The sequence below is a fragment of the Phoca vitulina genome, unplaced genomic scaffold (genome assembly GCF_004348235.1).
Source record: "Phoca vitulina isolate PV1807 unplaced genomic scaffold, GSC_HSeal_1.0 scaffold96, whole genome shotgun sequence".
NCBI classification, from domain to species: domain Eukaryota; kingdom Metazoa; phylum Chordata; class Mammalia; order Carnivora; family Phocidae; genus Phoca; species Phoca vitulina.
In genome coordinates, this window is record NW_022589799.1 from 1,475,352 (window position 1) to 1,496,411 (window position 21,060).

Here is a 21,060-nt window from a genome sequence, read left to right on the forward strand (position 1 = left end):
TGGCATAGCAGAACTGGGGTGACGTGGCAGGGTGTGGAAGCAGAGGCAAAGCAGGACATGCTGGCTTGGTGCCCCCAAGGAAATTGAAAAGGGAGTTCAACATATACTTTGGAAAAGCAGAGCAATCTGGCGATCTCAAAATAGGACCCATATACAAACTTAGCAGAAATAACGTGCGCACGCGTACACACACACACACACACACACACACACACACACACACAGCTTTATTAAAGTGACCTTCATGTCTTAGAACAGTTCCTAAGGTCGGAATGGAGGGGCTAGGGGCAGGCAAGATCAACCTAGATGCAAAATAAGAGGATGAGTATCTTATTCATTCAATTAGTCATTCATTAATTCATTCATTGAATTGACATTATTTAGCTCCCACTATGCCCTAGGCACTATGAGAATTCCTGGTATACACAGATGAAGATAAAATCCCTGCGCTCAAAAAGGTCACAGGCTAATGTGGTAGACATATAAATCATTAGAATAAAATGTAATAGCTGTCATCATAGAGTATATACAGGTACTATGGTTTGACAACCATATTTTCAGAATAAAAGATGGAAGGAGAAGTTGACACAGGGTCTTGACAATACCACAGACTGTTTGATATTGGAACTACTCTGGAGAATTGAGGAGGCATGATCTCCATGGTTATGGAAACTGTGCCAGGAAGCGAGGTGGGTGAGTGAGAAGACTTCACCATCCTACAGAACAAGAATTTTGCCAGGTATACAAGATAGGGAAAGAATCTTAAGGAGAAGGAAAAGCATGCAGGCACGACAGAGAATTGGGAGGTGATGCTAGGACAGGATGAGGCAGGAGGTGAGGCTTGAAAGGCAGGGAGAGGCCAAATTATTAAGGATCTTGAATGCCATGTTAATAGTAGTTATCACCTACTAAACCGTCTATGTGCTTACTAAATCCTGTGTGAAGCAGTTTACAAGGAATATATCTCTTAACCTTTTCAACAACTTTATTCTTTTTATTATTGACATATAATGTATTATTTGTTTCAGGGGTAAGGTCTGTGATTCATCAGTCTTACACAATACACAGCGCTCACCACAACACATACGCACCCCAATATCCATCACCCAGCCACCCCATTCCCCCACCCCTTTTTCTTTTTTTTTAAAGTGCTTTTTTTTTTTTTTTTTTTTTTAAGATTTTATTTATTTGAGAGAGAGAGAATGAGAGAGAAAGAACACATGAGAGGGGATAGGGTCAGAGGGCGAAGCAGACTCCCTGCCAAGCAGGGAGCCCGATGCGGGACTTGATCCAGGGACTCCAGGATCATGACCTGAGCCGAAGGCAGTCGCTTAACCAACTGAGCCACCCAGGCGCCCCCCCACCCCTTTTTCAACAACTTTAAAAGGTAGATATTATTAGTCCCATCTTATTATTTTTCTTAAGTAAGCTCCATGCCCAAGTGGGGCTTGAACTCACGACCCTGATATCAAGAGTCGCACGCTCTATCCGCTGAGCCAGCCCGGCGCCCCGAGTCGCACTTTTACAGATGAGAAAACCGAGATTCCGCCACTTGTTCAAAATCACACAGCTAGACGACCTTAAACTCAAGTCTGGTTGGCTCTAAAGCTATGCTCTTAACCACACTACTATTCTGGCTCAAGGATTTTGGACTTTAACCTGCAGATGCTAGGGAGCCATTAAAGATCTTTGAGCAGAAGAGTGACAAAGTCTGGGTTTTTAGAAAGGTTCACTACTAGAAGCAGACTGGAAAACGGACTGGAGCGGGGGGGGGGGGGGGCGTCTGACCTCTAATAAGTGAAAATTTGTTGATTCCCAAATTCTGGACTTAGGATAGTGAGGCTCCAGGTGACACCTAGTCGAATCATTCCACAGTTCAGGTCCGCGCGAGCTAGGGCGGGGAGTTTGGGGGTGGTCTCCGCGTCCCCAGTGGGCGGGGCTGTAGAGTGAAGGCGGCTTGGCAGACGCGACTGGAAGCCTCTCGACGCTCTGCTACTTCTGCCTGTGGAGGACGGGCTTCCGCCGCCGCCTGCCACCCGCAGGTAGTGGTGTCGAGCGCCGAGCTCCGATAGCCGCACTGGGTGAGGGGCCGCTGGTAGCGGCGCAGTCTCGGTAGGCGGTATGAGTTTGGCTGGGGGCCGGGCCCCCCGGAAGACCGCTGGGAATCGGCTTTCTGGGCTCCTGGAGGCAGAGGAGGAAGATGAGTTCTACCAGACGACTTATGGGGGTTTCACAGAGGCAAGAGCCGGGCCCAGGAAGAGGGAGGGGAGGAAGCTAAAAGGAGTCCTGAACGGAGAAACCTCGGACAAAGAAGGGGGCGGGGAATGGAGAGGAGCCCTGGGAGCTGATACTAGAGATCGGGTGGGAGAGTCGCCGGGGGATAAATTGGAGCCCTAGAGAGGAGAGTCCTGGATGGGGTTGAGGGGTCAGGGATGGAGGGGCTCTCCGGAGGCACCCCAGAATATGGAAGAAACCAACTGTGTACTTCTCTAGTTGCATATTTCACCGCACTTCTGACGTCTAACAACGTACGCGAGCTCGTCGTAGTCACTCGTTGGCCCACTGCCTGGTTATCCACCTGAAGTATAGAAAGGAATCTTAAAAAGAGGGGCTTAGCCTACTCTTTTTTCAGCTTTCAAATCTTAATGTAAATGTCTCCTTAGTTAACCCTTCCTTAACTGCTCTAAAAAGTGGCCCATTTATTTCCTTAATAGAATATATTTCAAATTGTAATTAGATTTGGTTTGCCTGCTTGTTTATACTTTCCTATTAGGTTGTAAGCTCTGTAAGTTTAGAAATGGCTTGTCTTCTTCAACGGTATACGTCCATTCTCTGGATTGGATTGGTACTGGTACTGATTGAATCTGTCCATTTTTAAAATATCTGTTGAGAAACTAGGGCAAACCAACGACTGTTTTAAGTTCTAGGGAAGCAGAGAGTATTAAAAACACCACTTTGTTCTTCGTATTCCAGACCCCAATGGGGGAACCAGCTGAATTAATAGTTGAAATATTGTGTGATAAGGAGTAAAATAACCGGTAAGCATAGGGTGCTTTGGTAACATGTGGGAGCCAGAGTCATTGGTCAGGATTGACATCCCTGGGGGACATGATGTTTAAACTTACTACAGTATGAAAAGTAGGCCTTGGCTGGATGAATAGTAGTAGGGCTGGGAGCAGGGTAAGGAGAAAGGTTAACCCACCGAGAGGCTGGGGCAGAATGTGTAAAGGTACTGAGTCTCGGTCTGGTACATGCATGCTTACTCTCATTCTCCAAACCTTGTGGGAGAATAAAGGTTAGTAAGGCTGGAGGGAGTAGGCATAGGCCAGATCATGTTGGGCCTTGTGAACCATGTTAAAGAGTTTTGCTCTTCATCCAGAGGACTGAGAAGATTCATCAAAGTACCATGATCAAATTTGTACTTTAGAAAGCTCACTCTGTCATGAGGAGAATGGTTTGAAGGAGGTAGTGGGAGTAGAGAAACATGGGCAATACGTTTCAAGACAAATTAAGGAAATTGAATCCACAGGACTTGATGACTGGGAGTCATTACTTACACAGCCCTGACCAACTATAGTTTAAAATAGAATGTTCACATCCCTCCCCCAAAGGCCATTTTCCTATTCCTGTCATTTTACGAGTCGTTATTTAATATGTACCCTTCATGTTTCCAAAAAGGATTAAAGGAGGCTTACCATACAAACAAAAAGTAGGAACAGTAAAAATAGAGACAGATCAGAAGTAATTGTACCAGGAGCCTCTGCTAAATTGGTAATAGCAATTGATATTAAATTTAGCTGTGAACTTCCTGGCAGCCAAACCCTGAATTTCTTTTTTTTTTTTAAGATTTTATTTATTTATTTGACAGAGCGAGAGAGCACAAGCAGGGGGAGCAGCAGAGGGAGAGGAGAAGCAGGCTCCCTGCTGAGCAGGAAGCCCGATGTGGGGCTCGATCCCAGGACCTTGGGATCATGACCTGAGCCGAAGGCAGACGCTTAACCGACTGAACCACCCAGGCGCCCCGCCCTGAGTTTCTTTCTTCAGTAAGAAAGAGGCATATATGTTCTTTAAGAGAAAAATTCATTCAGCATTAAATCCTAGGAAGAATTTCATCCTTATATAAGATATATAAAGTAACGGGGGTTCAGTAGATGATGTAGAAACATTTTCTTATCTAGTCATGCCTATTATTGACTCCTGATAAAAGCCAAAGGAATGGTAGTAAATCCCTAACTTAGTGAAAGCATTTTGATTGGACACTAAGCTAATATGTAGTTGAACTACTCATCTCTGGTGAGATTACTTAATACCAGGTTAGAACTAGGGGATTAATGTGTTCCCAGGCTGTCTTTTACAAACATCAGTTGGGAGGAAATGATGGTCATCAGTGCAAGATTGAACTCTGGCTAGCTTGGAGTGTCAACTGTCTGTGCTATTTGCTTGCTTTGGCAGCATGTGTACCAAGATTAGCCTGTTGGTCTACATCACTGATTGAAGAGAGAGCCACATGTTTGAGGTGCCACCCTGCCCAGTTGACTCCCCTGCCCCCAACTGTTTTTCCCTTTATTTTTATGTGGCTCCATTCTAGCCCTAACCTGTAGCCCCTCAATTCTAGGCTGTACTCCATGTTCCCTACTCCACTCAGCCAACCACCTCCAGAGCTTTCTGAAACACCCCTTGTATACAGTTTTTCTATCTCCCCAAATCTTCATTGGCTCTCCATTATACAGAGTACTAGTACCCAATTATTTTTCTGTTCCAACACACCTGAGGAATGAGACCTATTTCTCAGTAAGTTTACCTCAACAATGATTATCAGTAGTGGGACAAGGAGAGGGAGAGAATTGAGAATCACTGGCCTACAAATTAAAGTCATCAGTTTATTAACCTGATATGTAAGTTTCTCTATTGACTGAATTAATATTTTCATGTCTTCTAGCCTTACAGGGCAGTTAATAAATGTTGGAAGAAGGCTGTGCCCGAGTCAAAGGGAGTAGCTAGGAAGATTTCTTTTTTTTTTTTTTTAAAGATTTTATTTATTTATTTGAGAGACAGCGAGAGAGGGAACACAAGCAGGGGGAGTGGGAGAGGGAGAAGCAGGCTTCCCGCTAAGCAGGGAGCCCGATGCGGGGCTCGATCCCAGGACTCTGGGATCATGACCTGAGCCGAAGGCAGACGCTTAACGACTGAGCCACCCAGGCGCCCCAGCTAGGAAGATTTCTTACCTAAGACAAACCTTCTGCTTTACTTAGGTCTGAATCTACATAAACAAGGTATACACACTCCTGCTTCTGTACCTTTGTTCTGGCTATTCCATCTACCCATGATACCTCTGCCCTCTTGGCTGTCTAAACATTACCAGTATTTTAAACCATGACTCAAGTCCTCTTTGGTCTTTAGAGTCTAAAGCAGGGCTCAGCAAACCCTGACCTGCTGGCCAGATCTGACCCACTACCTGTTCTGTTCTGGCCCTTCACAGTAAAAGTTTGACAACCCCTGCTCTAAAGGAATAAAGCCTAAAGTTTAGACCTTCCCAGACCACCAGTCTATGGGAAGTGTGCCTTCCTCTGAGCTCCTGTAACATTTTTTTTTTAAAGATTTATATATTTATTTACTTGAGAGAGAGAGAGCGGGGGAGGGGCAGAGGGAGAGGGAGAGAGAATCCTCAAGCAGACTCCCTGCTGAGCGTGGAGCCTGACACATGGCTCAGTCTCAGGACCCTGAGATCATGACCCTAGCTGAAATCAAGAGTTGGCCACTTAACAGACTGAGCCACCTAGGGGCCACTCCTGCAACATTTTAGTACCATTTGATACTTTATAGTTGCCTTGTATTCAGACTTCCTTTTACAGTTATGTCCTGTCCTCTGCCAGACTGTGAGACCCCTGAAGGTAGAGATCAAACCATATCCTTTTGTACCCCAACATTTAACACAACGTGTTACAGGTAAAGGGCAATCGATTAATGCTTGGAAGGGGTGGTGCTGGTGCCAAAGGCCATCAGCTTGGAAGGTTTCTTGCCTGAAGAAATTGAAGGCTGTGTTGGGAAGGAGAGTGGAGCAACTCTTACATCAAGAAAGCAAAAGGATTCTGTTCCTGGAGGGGCACTGATGACTCCAGTGACAGAACCTCATCTCCCTATGTCCTCAGGAATCAGGAGATGATGAGTATCAAGGGGACCAGTCAGACACAGAGGATGAGGTGGACTCTGACTTTGACATTGACGAAGGGGATGAACCATCCAGTGATGGAGAAGCAGAAGAGCCAAGAAGGAAGCGCCGAGTAGTCACCAAAGCATATAAGGTGCTGGGGGTATCCTGGTTTTCTTGGACTTCCATAATTTCCTGTAATTTCTGTTGTGCCCTTCATGAGGTCCCAGTACTCTACCCCCCCAACCAGTCCAATTTCCTACAGTGCTAGTTTTCTTAAGATCCTCATCTTTCTCCTTATCACTTTTGTTCCCTGGTATCTGATTCCAATCTGTCCCCAGGAGCCTCTCAAGAGCTTGAGGCCTCGAAAGGTCAGCACTCCAGCTGGTAGCTCTCAGAAGGCCCGAGAAGAGAAGGCACTGCTGCCGCTAGAACTACAGGATGATGGCTCGGACAGTGAGTGGAGATGTTTGGGTCAATTGACAAAATTAGAACATAATGATAAAGCATTGTATCAGTGTTAAGTTTACTAAAGTTGATAACTATACTATGGTTATATAAGGAAAACCCTTATATATATTTTTAAAGATCTTATTTATTAGTGCACGCATGAGCGGGGGCAGGGGGGGCAGAGGCAGAGGGAGAAGCAGGCTCCCCACTTATGCGGGACTCGATCCCAGGACCCTGGGATCATGACCTGAGCCAAAGGCAGACGCTTAACGGACTAAGCCACCCAGGTGCCCGGAAAACCCTTATTCTTAGGAAATATACACTGAGGTATTTAGGGTCAAGAGCTAGGATGTGTACAACTTAACCCTCAGATCATTTGGGAAAACACATGCAATGCAAATGGGGCAAAAGGTTAATAGGTGATCTGGGTAAAGGATACATAGGTATTCTGTGGACTCTTCTTGCAACTTTTTTGTAAGTTTGAAATGATTTCCAAATTAAGTTTTAAAATTAAAAAAATAAATAAAGGAAGTGGACATGAATTCAAAGATTTCTTCCTCTCTGACTTCTTTCCCAGGTCGGAAGTCCATGCGTCAGTCTACAGCTGAGCATACAAGACAGACATTCCTTCGGGTACAAGAGAGGCAGGGCCAGTCACGGCGGCGAAAGGGGCCCCATTGTGAGCGGCCACTGACCCAGGAAGAGCTGCTCAGAGAGGCCAAGATCACAGAGGAGCTCAACTTACGTTCACTGGGTCAGTCTGTGGTTTTGAGAACAGAGGGAAGAGGGCTGAGGAGCATGAGAAAACCTCCAGTGGAGACTGGAGAACCTGAGCAGCTGGGGAGATGGAGATTCAGAACAAGGGAATCAAAGGAATGAAATGCAGAGAGTGAGGGATGAGGAGCAAGGAACAAGGCAGTTAGGAGAGCTCTGAAGTACAAGTTATATTGAAGAGAAAGTGTATTGGTGTAAAATAAGAATTGCATAAAATTGAATTCAAATCCTAGTTCTGCTGTTCACTTTCTATAAGACTGCCAGCAAACTACTTAACCTACTTGTATTTTGCTGTTCTGGTTTACGTAGTGGGGTGATAATGCCTAAATCATGAAAATTAGAAATTCACCAGAATTAGTTCATGAGATGAACTATTTTAAAGTCAAGATTCTTTAAAATCTCTTCAGTTTATATGCTGAGTACACAATCGTGTACAATAATAGATTGTACAAAACATGCATTTATTTATTTATTTATTTATTTATTTATTTTTTTTGAGAGAGAGAATGCCGTGGGGTCAAGGTGGGTGGCAAAGGAAAAGGGAGAGAGAGAATCTCACAACCCTGAGATCAAGACCTGAGCCGAAATCAGGGGGTTGGACACTTAACTGACTGAGCCACCCAGGCGCCCCAGAACACACATTTCTTTATAGGGTGTTAAGAGTCTTAAATCATGAGAGGTACATGAGGGAACAGCAGATTATACAATCCCATCAAATGCTCAATGTGGGGCATACTTTCATTGGGTGAAATAACACAGAATCAACTATAGTATTTAATTTGTTTTCTTTCTCTTTACCCCACCCCCCAGTCTTTCTTTCTCTGAATCTTTCTCTTACATGAGCAAGAATGTATAGTTGAATGTTTACAGCCCAAATGTGGGGTGGAAGATTGTTTACACAGATATCTGGAACCCAAGCCATTCCACTTTTATATTTCTCAAACTTAGATAACTCCAAAAGAACACGATGATTGAGAAAAGATTTACTTCAGTTCCAACATTTTTAGGATGTATTTTCATGATTGTTTCATTATATTGACTTTAAAATTGGATATTTAATCTTTATCTGTATGATGGTAATTCAGTACTTTCAAACAGTAGCTGTCCCTCAAAACAGAAATGACTGAGAGCCATCACAAACAGTGAGGTGACCTTGATGTCACTGTAATTATAGTCCACATCCTTTGATCACATTGGTTGGTTTGGGCCACTGTAAGAAGGTAACTCCCAGGCTTCTTACATCAGTAACTGAGATAGAAGACCCTGCAGAAGCAGGCTCGGCAGGGGGAAAAATAAGTTCATTTTTGAACATGTTGAATTTGAGGAGTCTGGGAACAGGCCATGCAGTGCTGAGAGTTCAGTTCAGTATACACATCCGGGCTTAGACAAAAGATCTGGGCTGGAAACAGAAATTTGAAAGTCTGTAGAGTATAGATAGCATTGATGACGTTAGAGTGGTCAGATCAGCCAGGGAGAAAGCATGGGGAAGAGAAGACAGAGACACAAAGAGAATGTTTGAGAGAGAGTCTCTTCTGAGTGCTGCAGAGATGCCACTCAAGAGCAGAACAAAGAGGTCAGAGATGACCTTAAGGAGCACTTTTTGGGAACCATGCCATTTTGAAGCAGACTTAAAAAGTTTGGCTGTGAAGGGTGGAAGAAGGAATAAAAGCTATAGGGTCTGGGGTCAATGTAGAGTTTTCCTTGTTTGTTTTATTCAAAGATTGGAGGAACTCTGTCTTTGGTGAGAAGCACCCTGAGTTTAATGATAGAGAAGCAAAAAAAAGGATAGTTAATAGTGTGGGTTTTTGGAGAAGTGGGAGGTGGAGGGAAGGGGTAGCTAGAGCGCAGATGAAGGAATTGGCTTAAGTTAAGGAGGGAGGGTGGGAGGATGGCTTATAGTTGGAGGTTAGTAAACTCACAGCAGGACGTTGGAGTGGTTCTCATCTGATGTCTTTTAGGCACTATCACCTGTCAGATGTTGGGCATAGGGCTGAAAGCTTGAGGAGAGTGAAGAGTGTTTGAAATAGTTGAGATAGAATATTCTGCTGATGTTGGGGGAGTCTGTTGAATTTTGAGAACATGCGTTCATGGTAGTTCCAGTCTGCCCCGTTGCATAATATTTCTCCAGGAGCACTCAGCAATCCAGGTCTGGGCCAGGGAGTTTGGATTGATGAGAGTGACTGAAATAACCTTGATTTACAAAGGAAAATGAAGACTGGAAGGGGCTGCTAGGGAGAGGGAATGTGGAGAGGTCCGTGTACAGGAGGTCTCAAGGAAGAACAAAGGTATCTAGAGGAGGGAGCAAACAGACCCAAAGGATAGGATGTTGTGGCCAGAGCCTGGGATGTGTGACTGTAGTATTTCAGAGCTGGGGCAGTTCCAGGCAATAACAAAGTATAGGCTATAGCTGTAGCGGAATGGGATAGCTCAAGTGTCACGGACAGGAAAATTGTTAAGAGATGAGATTGGTAAAGAAACTGTGGGGATGGGATGTTGAAGGAGTTACCTGTGTACATGTTGAGATCACCAGGGTGATGTAGGATGATAGGAGTGTGGTGGAGAGGAAGAGCAGAAAGCATTGCCTAAGTCTTCAGTGAGTGACAGAGTGAGCGTGCCAGCAAGGAGAAGTGGTCTAGCCTGGGGGCATACGTCTCAAAAGGGAAATGCAGATGGGTAGAGGAGACGTGATCTAAAGCTGCAGCGTGGGCTCAACAGGACACAGGCACACCCTGCTTGGGATGTGGCAGGGGGAGCAGCCTCCACCAGAGGGCTACCGGGAGAGTGGTGGCCTGATGGGATCCCAGGCTTCCAGGAAGACAAGTTGTGGAAGGCCTGCTGAGTGAGGAACTTGGGGACATAGATAAGTTGGCTGATTATGGAGCAGGATTTCCAGAAGGTACAGGGAAGTGTTTGAAAGGAGAAGGGTTGGAAGGTTGGCTGAAGGGAAAGGAAGCAATATTACCAACCAGAATTCCAAGTACAAAAGAGGCTAAATCATTGGTGGGGTTTCCAGAGCACACTTGTCTGGTCTGACTTTATCTAGAGGATTGTACCACATTTAAGAAACAAATTTGGAGTTCATTCAGAGGAAAGGGACAGGAATATTTTGACCTATTGAGCATTAACAGATACTTGTGGAGTGCCTGTAATGTGTGGAACACTGCATGGCCCTGATAATATATAGGTAATGTGAGTCACGGTCATTGTCCTTGAGGAGGAGACATGTATATCAACCATGAACTGCTGTAGCACAGTGTCACAGGTCCAGCCAGGGGACTGTGGTGAATTAGCGGAGCGCTCAGAAGGAGAGGCAGTTATTCCACTCAGCTCATTGTTGCCACATGACAGTGCAGATGCAGGGTTGCCAGATTTCTTGTCATTTTAAGAGGAACCAGAAATCTCTTTATTTAAATATAATTTCCTTGGGGTACCCGGGTGGCTCAGTCAGTTAAGCATCCAGCTCTTGATTTCAGCTCAGGTCATGATCTCAGGGTCCTGGGATAGAGCTCCACATCAGGATCCAAGCTCAGCAGGGAGTCTGCTTGAGGATTCTCTCCCTCTCCCCATCCCTCCATGCACTCACGCGCTCTCTCCACTCCCCCAGATAAATACATCTTAAAAAAATTTAAAAATACAATACAAAACAGATCACACAAAACACTTAAGTAGGCTGCCCAGCTTGCAACCTCTGAGAGTGTATCTCAAAGCCATGTTGTACGAGGAATGGCTCGATGGAATGGGCATTGTGATCAGCCTGGAGAGACATGGACACTAATTTCAACTGTGTAAAGGACTGTCATGTGGAAGACAGATTAGAACTGCATCCTTTATAGCCCAAAAAGGTAAAACAGTGTCATCAGTCATTGTATTTCAGCTTAAAATAGGAAGGAACTCTGTAACGACTAAAGATGCCTGAAGACGCAGCGTGCTGCTCTTGCTGGGATCAAGTGGACAGGGCAGCTGTAGAGGAATACGGAGGGAAACAGGCTCCTTATCCAAGGGTCCCTTCTAGCGCTGAAGTCCCACTGTTCTGAGTGCATGAGGAACCAGGTGGAGAGGAGAGATGGGCAGAGAGGATGTCGGCGGCAAACAGAAAACGTCAGAAGTAGAGGTGCTAGGGGGCCTCACAGGATTTGCATGAATGGCTTAGGCAGGGACTAGACAGCCAGGAAGGTCCTCAAAAGACTGTGGGACAGTGGTGGGTGTGGGCACAGGGAGAACTCACCATCCTCTCATTCCTTCCTTTGACCCTGAAGAGACATATGAGAGGCTCGAGGCTGACAAAAAGAAGCAGGTGCACAAGAAGCGGAAGTGCCCTGGGCCCATAATCACCTATCATTCGGTGACAGTGCCGCTTGTTGGGGAGCCAGGCCCGAAAGAGGAGAATGTGGATGTGGAAGGGTGAGTATGTCCTAGGGAAGAAGGGGAGAGAGCCTTCTCCCTGCCCTCCTCAGCTCTCCTCACACAGCTCTCTCTAACACGTGGATGTCCTTCAGAGTCCTCTTCCCTCAGCTTTTCTTTTAGCCTCTCCCCTCTCTTAGGTTTTTCCATCCAGCCCAGCTTGCTTTTCCCCATCTGTCACTTAGATTCTCTCAGAAAGCTCCAATCACTCTGTCTCCTTCCTCTCTTTCCTTGCCTGTCTGATCTCATTATTTATCTGTTGTTTTCCCTCCTCAGAGGTTTTTGTGTTTTTCTCTCTCTCTCCCCCCTTAGACTGGATCCTACTCCCACAGCTTCTGCACTGACTCCCCGTGCGGGCACTGGACCCGTCGTCCCTCCAGCTCGCTGCTCCCGTACCTTCATCACTTTTAGCGATGATGCGACATTTGAGGAATGGTTTCCCCAAGGGCGGCCCCCAAAGGTCCCTGTTCGGGAGGTCTGCCCCGTGACCCATCGGCCAGCCCTGTACCGGGACCCTGTCACAGACATCCCCTATGCCACTGCTCGAGCCTTCAAGATCATCCGTGAGGCCTACAAGAAGTACATCACTGCCCACGGACTGCCGCCCACTGCCTCGGCACTGGGCCCTGGCCCACCACCTCCTGAGCCCCTCCCTGGTTCTGGGCCCCGAGCCTTGCGCCAGAAAATTGTCATCAAATAAGGAGATGTTTAGTCCTTGGAAACCTCTTTCCTGCCCTGACTTGGGGCTCTTCATCATGTTTCCCCTTCTCTCCCTGCTTCTCCCCTTTGTCAGCTCTGAGCTTTGCCCAGCCCTTTTCTATATTTCTTTCCCCCCCCACAGTGCCTACTGGTTTTGTGTTTTTTAATCTAATAAAAGAGAAAGATCCCCTTTGTCTGGTATCTGATCTAGAGTTGGGAGCAAGAAGTCTTCGTGAATGTCTGAGTATATATGGGTCTTTATTTTGTTTAATAGCGTTTATTGTGAACTTCCCTTTTTAAATTCTAAGTATTCATTCCTCCAGCTGGATTATAAACACCTTTAAATTAGACATCCAAACAAAATTCTTATACTTACCTTTATATCACCTTATATTCACTGCAAGGCACCAAGTAAGTAGGAACTAGGTGATTGTCCTAGAACAGTTTCTAGGACTCAGATTTCTATGCAGGAAGGAAAGGAAGTGCCATGGCTGTTAGTGGCCACTAGAGGCTCTCAGGGCTGGGCAGGGTATGGGGGCTGTGTATATGTGATCTCCCACTACCCCCCACCTGGCCAGAGCTAAAATAATAAAATGCTGAGCTCACTGTTCCCCCACCCTCTTCCCCGGCACCGGGCTCCTCCTGCTGCTGGGACAGTGCTCCAGTAGCACTGACAGACCAACCGACAGAAGGGGAGGTGAGAAGGGTGGTGGCCACCAGGACTGGTAGGTGGGGAAGGCAGGGGGCTTATGGGTCAGAGCCTGGTGGGAGATGGGAGGAGAGGGGTGGCTCCTATTGGGAATGATACGGAGTGTGTCTCTGTCCCTCGGCGTGTTTCTGCCACCGTCCGTCCTATCTCTTAACTGTAGTTTACATTGTCAATGCAAGTATCTCACACACTTTCTGGATCTTTCATATTTGGCATGGTGTGTATGTGTAGCTTGTGTGTATTTTCCATAATGTAAAAGACTGTGCAAGTTTAATCTTACCACTGTTTTTAGAGAAACTTTATCGCATTTAGAAGGCATTTCCCACCCAGTCTGGTGTCACCTTCCCGTCCAAAGCCAGGGACAATTGTGGGGACTCAGTCCCTTCTGAAAATTGGTAAATTTTCTGAGGACTGAGTCCCTTCTGAAACCGTCCCACCCTTCCCCCCAACCTGGAAATGCCCCAGCTCCTCTGAGCCTTTGCTTTCCCTTGGGATTTAGAGTTTTAGCAAACATAAAAAGTGAAATCTTGATTCCCCCACAATAAAAGAAGAAACGAGGGTAGGGTAAGAGAACTCTTTTCCCCCAACCCCCTTGCTCTCTTAAACCAGTTTAGGAAAAAGGCTGAATGATGGGGAAAAGAGGAGGAATTTCCCTGAAGTTCTCTGCCCCCCTTCCTTTCAATAGGAACCAGGCATGGGGCCAGCTGTGTTGGCAGGGGCCCTGGAAGCTGTGCTTGGGCAAGAGGCACCAACAGGCGAGGTTATAGGGGAGGGTGCTGCCAGGATTTCTGTCATACAATGGGCAGACAAATCCAGCTTGGATGCCTGGGATCCCCATCCAGAGTGGTTGAAGCTGGGGAAGCAGGAAGAAGGAAGCTCTGATTCTAACTAAACAACCTAACCTTCCCCCATCTTCCCATGCCCAACTAGATTTCTAACCTCCAAGGCGTCTGGTTCATTGTTCTACCTCCTGGCTGGTCTATGTCCTGCTGCATCTGTGTACATCTTTCCATTATCCAATCACTTTCCCCATGTCCCCCAGGCTCCGTGAGTGCCACACAGTGGGGAGGGGGTGGGGGCCATCATGTCGTATCAGAAGGAACTGGAGAAATACAGAGACATAGATGAAGATGAGATCCTAAGGACCCTGAGCCCCGAGGAGCTAGAGCAGCTGGACTGCGAGCTACAGGAGATGGACCCCGAGGTAGGGGCCCTAGCACAGGGAGCCAGGGGCAGTCCCCAGGCATTTGGGAAGGGTGAGGGGCCCTGGGTGGCTAAGATCGGGGCTGCCTACAGGGCTTGGAGTCCCAAGGGGGCCAGGGAAAGGGTGTCTGTAGATGTTTTAGGGAGCCCTGGGGGTGCCCCAGATCGGAGAAGAGGTCTGACTTCCTCCCCAAAACTCATCCCTCAGAACATGCTCCTGCCAGCTGGACTAAGACAACGTGACCAGACAAAGAAGAGTCCAACGGGGCCGCTGGACCGGGATGCCCTTTTGCAGTACCTAGAGCAGCAGGCACTAGAGGTCAAAGAGCGTGATGACCTGGTGCCCTTCACAGGCGAGAAGAAAGGTATGGAGACCCTAACAACCATGCCTACCAAAACCCAAATGGTTGTCTCTCAAGCGTACCCCCTCCAGCTTCCCTCTCCCCTTCCAGCTCCTAGCTGCCCAGGGACTCGGCCACCCTGAAACCTACATACCATCTTTCACTCTTCAACTTTTAGAAGAGATCAGGGGACCCAGGAATCCTGAGCTGGTAGAGGACTCAGGCTTTACAGTGGCCCCTAATGACCCAGACCTCCACCTCCTGGAGAAGGAAAGGAAGCTGGAGACCAGGATCTTAAGAGGAAAGACCTCTACCTCAACCACCCTTCATCTCCCCATCAGGGAAACCCTATATTCAGCCCAAGAGAGAAATTCCTGTACAGGAGCAGATCACTCTGGAGCCTGAACTGGAAGAGGCACTGGCTAATGCCACAGATGCTGAAATGTGTGACATTGCAGGTGGGCAGCTGTGGGACACTGAGGAGGGTGGGGACACCAGGGCCAGGGGTTCCTACCCAGGGCCTGGGACTAGTGAGGAAGGCCCTCAACAGGACATGGATGTTAGAGAAAGCCTCAGGACATGGATGTTAGAGAAAGCCTCAGGCCATGGTTTTTAACTTTTGTTTGTTTATATATTCACTCATTCATTTTTTTAAATTTTATTTTTATTTATTTGAGAGAGAGAGAGAGCACAAGATGGGGGAGCGGGAGAGGGAGAAGCAGACTCCCTGCTGAGCAGGGAGCCTGATGCGGGACTCGATCCCGGGACTCCAGGATCATGACCTGAGCCGAAGGCAGTTGCTTAACCAACTGAACCACCCAGGCGCCCCACTCATTCATTTTTTAATTTAGTAAGTTCACATCTCAAAGGCAATTTTATAGGAATTTTTAAAGCAAATAAAAGTGGAACTATCCTGGGGCACATGGGTGGCTCAGTCGTTAAGCGTCTGCCTTCGGCTCAGGTCATGATCCCAGGGTCCTGGGATGGAGCCCCACATCAGGCTCCCTGCTCAGCGGGAAGCCTGCTTCTCCCTCTCCCACTCCCCCTGCTTGTGTTCCCTCTCTCGCTGTGGCTCTCTCTAGCAAATAAATAAAATCTTAAAAAAAAAAAAGTGGAACTATCCTGGCTGAAAACAGGAGGAAGTCTGACAGACTCCCTCGTGCTTTTTTTTTTTTTCCTGAATGTGGAACACTGTTGTTTTTCCCTCCCTCACCCTCTGGGGGTTCCTTAGGGACCTTCCCTTAGCCCTGCCTCAAAGTTTTAAAAGCCACCACCTTAAGCAGTTCATGTAAGGGAACTCTGGGACCTAGGGAGAGTGGGAACCTCACTGGAAGAGTGGAGGAGGTCAGGCTTTAAAACTACAACCGATTCAGAATGAGGAGGGAGGACTGGGAAGAAACCTGTCCCCCCTCTACTTGCTCTCTCCAGCAATTCTGGGCATGTACACGCTGATGAGCAACAAGCAATACTATGACGCCATCTGCAGTGGAGAGATCTGCAACACGGAAGGCATTAGCAGTGAGTGTGTCTGGGGGCATGACACCCAGGGCTTTGGCAGGTGGTCCCAAGGTCTGAGGAAAGGTAGCAAAGGGTGAAACAAGGGGATCACGGAGAGAATGTGGTACATGAATAATAAGAGAACCAATGGGGAGGAGATTGTGGAGGACATGTTGGGGTTTCCTTCTGGCCCTCACCCACCAGGTGTGGTGCAACCTGACAAGTATAAGCCAGTGCCAGATGAGCCCCCAAATCCCACAAACATCGAGGAGATCCTCAAGAGTGTTCAAAACAACGACAAGGAGCTGGAGGAGGTGAACCTCAATAACATACAGGTATCTGACCTCCCCATTCTTCAAATAATAAATTCCCATTTAACTATGTGAGTCCCAGATATGTGAGTCCCTTAGCCCGCCGTTTCTTCCCCTGACAGGACATCCCGATACCCATGCTAACGGAGTTATGTGAGGCAATGAAGACAAATACCTATGTCCGGAGCTTCAGTCTGGTGGCCACAAGGAGTGGTGACCCCATTGCCAATGTAAGGCAACTTGAAATCCCTAGCCCCCTCCCCATACCTTGACACGCACCCCTGCCAGGGCTGTCATAAGGGGCTGTGCTGGGGGTGCTATTCCCATCATGTTCTCTTAGCGTAGCCTGATGGGAGACTCTACCTTCAGTCCTATGGCTCAACGCTCTGAGATCCTCAGATCACCTTCTCAGAGAGCCACAGCCCTCTCTTCCACCCACCAACTCCACTGCACACTTACCCTCTGTGCTTCCTCTACTACCTGCGCTCCCTTCTGTCTCCCTCTAGCCCCACCGACAGCTCCTCAAGGACTCTTCTCAAAGACCTGTGTTCCCTCTTGCTCCTGTTCTCTCTCTCCTCAGTCATTTGTGAAACCATCCCCTAATCCTAACCCAAGTCCCTACTACCCAGGCGGTGGCGGACATGTTGCGTGAGAATCGTAGCCTCCAGAGCCTGAATATTGAATCCAACTTCATCAGCAGCACAGGACTCATGGCTGTGCTGAAGGCAGTTCGGGAAAATGCCACACTCACTGAGCTCCGTGTAGACAACCAGGTCAGCATTTCCTTCCCCTGGTCTTTGCATTCAGCTAATATTCACTGAGTCTCTTCCCTCGGGCAGCCACTGGGTCAGGATCTCATCTAATCTTATCTGAATTCTCTTCATTGTCTCTATGAAGGGAGCCAAGTCAGCAACTCTCATCACCCACTGTCACGAAACAAGCTTCTTTGACTCCCCAAAGGGTTGGTGGTGTGGGACCATGAACAACGCAGAGAGGGTAGCTGACAAGTCTCATCTCTCCCTCCCCCAGCGCCAGTGGCCTGGCGACGCAGTGGAGATGGAGATGGCCACCGTGCTCGAACAGTGTCCCTCCATTGTCCGCTTTGGCTACCACTTTACACAGCAGGGGCCACGAGCTCGGGCCGCCCAGGCCATGACCCGGAACAATGAACTACGTGAGTAAACGCAGACATGTTGTGTGGGGGAAAGGGCAAGGAGGGAGTGGATCCTCCTGAAAGCTGACTTAGTGACTAAGAGCCTGGGGTGCTGCCAAAACAAGAGTCACATGAGAAGTACATAAGTGACCAGAAAGTAGATAGAAAAGTCCCCTGCCCCAAATTTATACCTGTAGGAAGGTGGAAAAGAATCTAGACATACCTGTTTGTGGCCATGGTATTTTTACTTGCCATGTCATTTATTTTGCTTTCTTAATGGGGGGTGGGCATGCTTGCTGGCCTAAGACATTACCTCTTTATGAGTCTGGCCAAGGAACTGGAAAGGGGAAGAAGGGCACCTTTGCAGTAAGCAGGAGATGGAACAAAGATTTGTGTTTACTCTTTCCCGTTACAGGTCGCCAGCAAAAAAAGAGATAACACTACCTTTTCCCTTTACCAACTAGAGCTGGGAGCCCTGAATACCTAAATCCTCATCTCTCCCCCTTCCTGTAAATAAAGGCCCTTCTGTCCACTCTGCCTGCCTCCTTCCTTGGGCTTTGGGGTGGGAATCTTGGCGCTAACCCCCAAAGGTTACTGCCAATTCATCAGGGGATTATTTATACTCTGGGGATCAGCAGGCAGGGAGGTTCAAGTTACTAGGCGGAGGTGGGGGAGCTCCCTCCCTTGGTGTTCCCCATGGCCCTGCCAATGCTGTTAGTCCCTTCTGCTCTCATAGGGACCTACCCCAGCCCTCTTTCCAGATGTGGCCAGGCCCCCTGGTGCCTACCCACAACCCTCATGTGATCTGAAGGAGGAAAGGACTTTGAGTGGAGGTGGGGAAGAAGGCAGACAACATGAAGGGCAAAGACCTCCTTCTGACAGACTTATTAATAGGGCATTGGGCTGTGTGCAGCTGACGCTTGGCACGACTTTGGTAGAAGGTGGGGGAGGGGTTAGAAGTATGGGGAGCCATGTACATTGCAGGGAAGAGTTAGCCAGGCTAAGAATGCAGATGTGAAATCCTGAGATGGGGGATGCCTGGGTGGCTCAGTCAGTTAAGCATCTGACTCTTGATCTCAAGTCTTGATCTCAGGGTCGTGAGTTTAAGCCCCACCTCGGGCTCCACGCTGGGTGTTCAGCCTCCTTAAAAAAATCCACCAGTGAAATCCTGAAATGGGACACGGAAGCCGACTCGAGGAAAGTTAGGCTCCTAGAGCCCACTGAAATTTATTTGTGAACTAAGTGGGGAAAGAGGGTGTCAGTCTAAGGGGAGATCAGGGGGTTCTTCTTCATCAGAGTCAAACTCAACATTCTCATCTTTTACCCAGCGACCTTGTCCATCTGGGATCCATCCAGAGCTAGAAATATCAGAGAAAATAGAATAGGTCAGGAAAAGAGGTTTAAGAAGTTAGTGGGGATAAGAAAAAAACAACTGAGAAGGATTGAAATAAGGAGAGTCAGAGAGAAAAGAGAAAACTTGAGGAAAGTGATTCTGCATACTCACCTTCGAAGGGTAAGGTAATGATCCAGGGCTCGTCTTCTTGTGGGGCTCATGGGTGCAGGGGACGAGACAGTTGCTGGCTCTTTGGCCTGTGGGCCAACCCCAGGCATGGGTTCCCTAGTGATCTTCCCACTCCCAGGCTCAACCTCTGGGGGTGGCAAAGGGGAATGGGAGACAGAGGGACGAGGGGTTTCTGGTCTGGGTAGAGAAGAATCAATGTCTATAAAAGTGATAAAGGAAAAGGGCCAATTCTCCTATGACTCCCAACCCCTTACAGCAGTGCTTCCTAAACTGTGTTCCTCAAGATATTAATAAATGCCCTGCATAAAAAAGAATTTTGGAATCAATGAATTTTTAAAAGTCTAGGTTAAAATTTTTGAGGTTTTTTTAATCTTAAGACTTTGTAGAGCCCTTCAAATATACTAATATTACTATTCTTCAAGTAGGATTACAAAGTGCAATTTCTGAAACAAACAAACAAAAAAAGGCAAAATCCTCTTTTTCCTGAAATAGCAGTTAACATCTCTGGAATACTCGTATTCCTGAGAATACAATTTGGAATACCATCATTTTAGAGCCATTTATCTCCTCTGTCCCTCCCTACCTCTGGCTTTCCAACCCCACAGACCTGTACTTCCGGCGGCAGCAACTGTTATAGTAAGGAGCTCTGTGCAGAGCACTTTGGGTGGTAAGTCGAGTCTGGGTTAACAGAGGAGCCTGGTATGGAGATGGGAAACAGAGTCAGAGTCTTCAGAGCTAGAAAGAAGTCAAAGCCCTTCAAGCCTAAGGTGTGCAGCAGGCCCACCTGAAACACCCCCCCACACCCCCCCCATCCCCGCCATTACCTCAGCCTTGGTCTCTGACGACCTCAATTCATTCTGCTGTCTTGGACTCTGGTCCATTCCCTTTCCTGGCTGCTTCTTGCCATAGAAAAGCTGCAGGCCTGAGGATTGAGGGGAAGAGAATTAAAAACAGAACAGCAGAGTATCTGCAGACATTTGGAGAGTTTATTCTCTAACCCCCTGTCTTCCCTCAAACTTACTGGACAGATGTTTCTTGCCTGCACGGTGGGCAGTCAGCATGGCCAGGGTGTCCAGTACAGGTCGGTGGGGACAGATGGCACAAGCAAAGCTGGAGATGAGGAGAGAAGATATTTGGTCCCGAGTGAGTGGGGTCTGGGCTGTTGGTCCCACCTTGACCTAGCAATCCTTTCCAAAGCCAAACTCTGAGGTCTCCCAATCTCCACCACCCACATCCCTGTCCCTCACTCCCCACCAAAGAATCCTAGATACTCCCGCTCTCCCCGCTTGATAACAAAATTTTATTAAGCTTCTAACCGCAGAACCCTCAGGCTTGATCACCCCTCGCGCTCACCGTCCATCCCGTAGCATCAGCGCCTCATCCTCTGGGATGTAACTGGCCAGCAGGTCCCCGACTCTTCGTTTCTACAGGGGGTAACGGGACGGCATCGGCCGGAGGGAGGGACGGAAGGGAAACGACAGGGACGAGGATTGAAAGGGAATAAGGACCATGAGAACAGAAATCAGAGCGAAAAAGGGGTCACTACCCAGCTCTAGCCGCTCCCTCCCGCGTCCTCCCCCCAACCGCAGCTGTTGCCACAGCAACAAAACAGCTCCTTCACAGGGCAGTGAAACTGCTCCCAACGCTCTCCTCTTGCGCTTACTTTAAGCACGTTGAGTTGACTCCAATCATCCCCTTCCCTCTTGAAAGACATTACGATTGAGTCCCAGAAGCGAGCAATTCTCCTGAGCCGCCTCCGCCACTCCTTCCAGGCCACCGTAGCAAGAATGGGACGTCTCCTATTTCCTTCGGGTTTCTTTCCGGTTGGCCTCCTTATTGCCCTGGAAGCGCT

General features: G+C 47.8%; 3 protein-coding genes across 3 annotated transcripts; 2 read left to right on the forward strand and 1 right to left on the reverse strand.

Moving 5' to 3' along the window:
- Positions 1-2,000: 2,000 nt before the first annotated feature.
- VPS72 (vacuolar protein sorting 72 homolog) lies at positions 2,001-12,678 on the forward strand. The gene is made up of 6 exons (XM_032397128.1): positions 2,001-2,238; positions 6,150-6,302; positions 6,490-6,604; positions 7,176-7,352; positions 11,629-11,773; positions 12,086-12,678. Exons 1-6 carry the CDS (start codon positions 2,122-2,124, stop codon positions 12,471-12,473), a joined length of 1,095 nt encoding a protein of 364 aa, XP_032253019.1. The 5' UTR covers positions 2,001-2,121; the 3' UTR covers positions 12,474-12,678.
- Positions 12,679-13,734: 1,056 nt separating this feature from the next.
- Positions 13,735-18,628, forward strand: TMOD4 (tropomodulin 4). Its single transcript, XM_032397140.1, has 9 exons — positions 13,735-14,385; positions 14,593-14,749; positions 15,067-15,183; positions 16,154-16,243; positions 16,427-16,557; positions 16,656-16,763; positions 17,163-17,306; positions 17,563-17,707; positions 18,102-18,628. The coding sequence occupies exons 1-9, from the start codon at positions 14,266-14,268 to the stop codon at positions 18,122-18,124; spliced, it is 1,035 nt and encodes a 344-aa protein (XP_032253031.1). The 5' UTR covers positions 13,735-14,265; the 3' UTR covers positions 18,125-18,628.
- A 235-nt stretch (positions 18,629-18,863) lies between these two features.
- Positions 18,864-21,025, reverse strand: SCNM1 (sodium channel modifier 1). The gene is made up of 7 exons (XM_032397072.1): positions 20,872-21,025; positions 20,562-20,632; positions 20,230-20,318; positions 20,033-20,130; positions 19,816-19,904; positions 19,191-19,385; positions 18,864-19,044 (listed from the first exon to the last, which is right to left on the reverse strand). Exons 1-7 carry the CDS (start codon positions 20,920-20,922, stop codon positions 18,945-18,947), a joined length of 693 nt encoding a protein of 230 aa, XP_032252963.1. The 5' UTR covers positions 20,923-21,025; the 3' UTR covers positions 18,864-18,944.
- Between the last annotated feature and the right edge of the window lie 35 nt (positions 21,026-21,060).

Bases quoted from the DNA above. Each gene is read 5' to 3' on its own strand.
- VPS72 (XM_032397128.1), top strand. From the start codon at position 2,122: ATGAGTTTGGCTGGGGGCCGGGCCCCCCGGAAGACCGCTGGGAATCGG. The intron at 6,605-7,175 runs GTGAGTGGAGAT...CTTCTTTCCCAG, and splicing joins ACAGGATGATGGCTCGGACA to GTCGGAAGTCCATGCGTCAG. The intron at 11,774-12,085 runs GTGAGTATGTCC...CTCCCCCCTTAG, and splicing joins GAGAATGTGGATGTGGAAGG to ACTGGATCCTACTCCCACAG.
- TMOD4 (XM_032397140.1), top strand. From the start codon at position 14,266: ATGTCGTATCAGAAGGAACTGGAGAAATACAGAGACATAGATGAAGAT. The intron at 14,386-14,592 runs GTAGGGGCCCTA...CTCATCCCTCAG, and splicing joins TACAGGAGATGGACCCCGAG to AACATGCTCCTGCCAGCTGG. The intron at 16,244-16,426 runs GTGAGTGTGTCT...CTCACCCACCAG, and splicing joins CAACACGGAAGGCATTAGCA to GTGTGGTGCAACCTGACAAG.
- SCNM1 (XM_032397072.1), bottom strand. From the start codon at position 20,922: ATGTCTTTCAAGAGGGAAGGGGATGATTGGAGTCAACTCAACGTGCTT. The intron at 20,633-20,871 runs GTAAGCGCAAGA...TACCCCCTGTAG, and splicing joins GTCAACTCAACGTGCTTAAA to AAACGAAGAGTCGGGGACCT. The intron at 19,386-19,815 runs GTCTGTGGGGTT...TTCTCTACCCAG, and splicing joins TGCTGCCGCCGGAAGTACAG to ACCAGAAACCCCTCGTCCCT.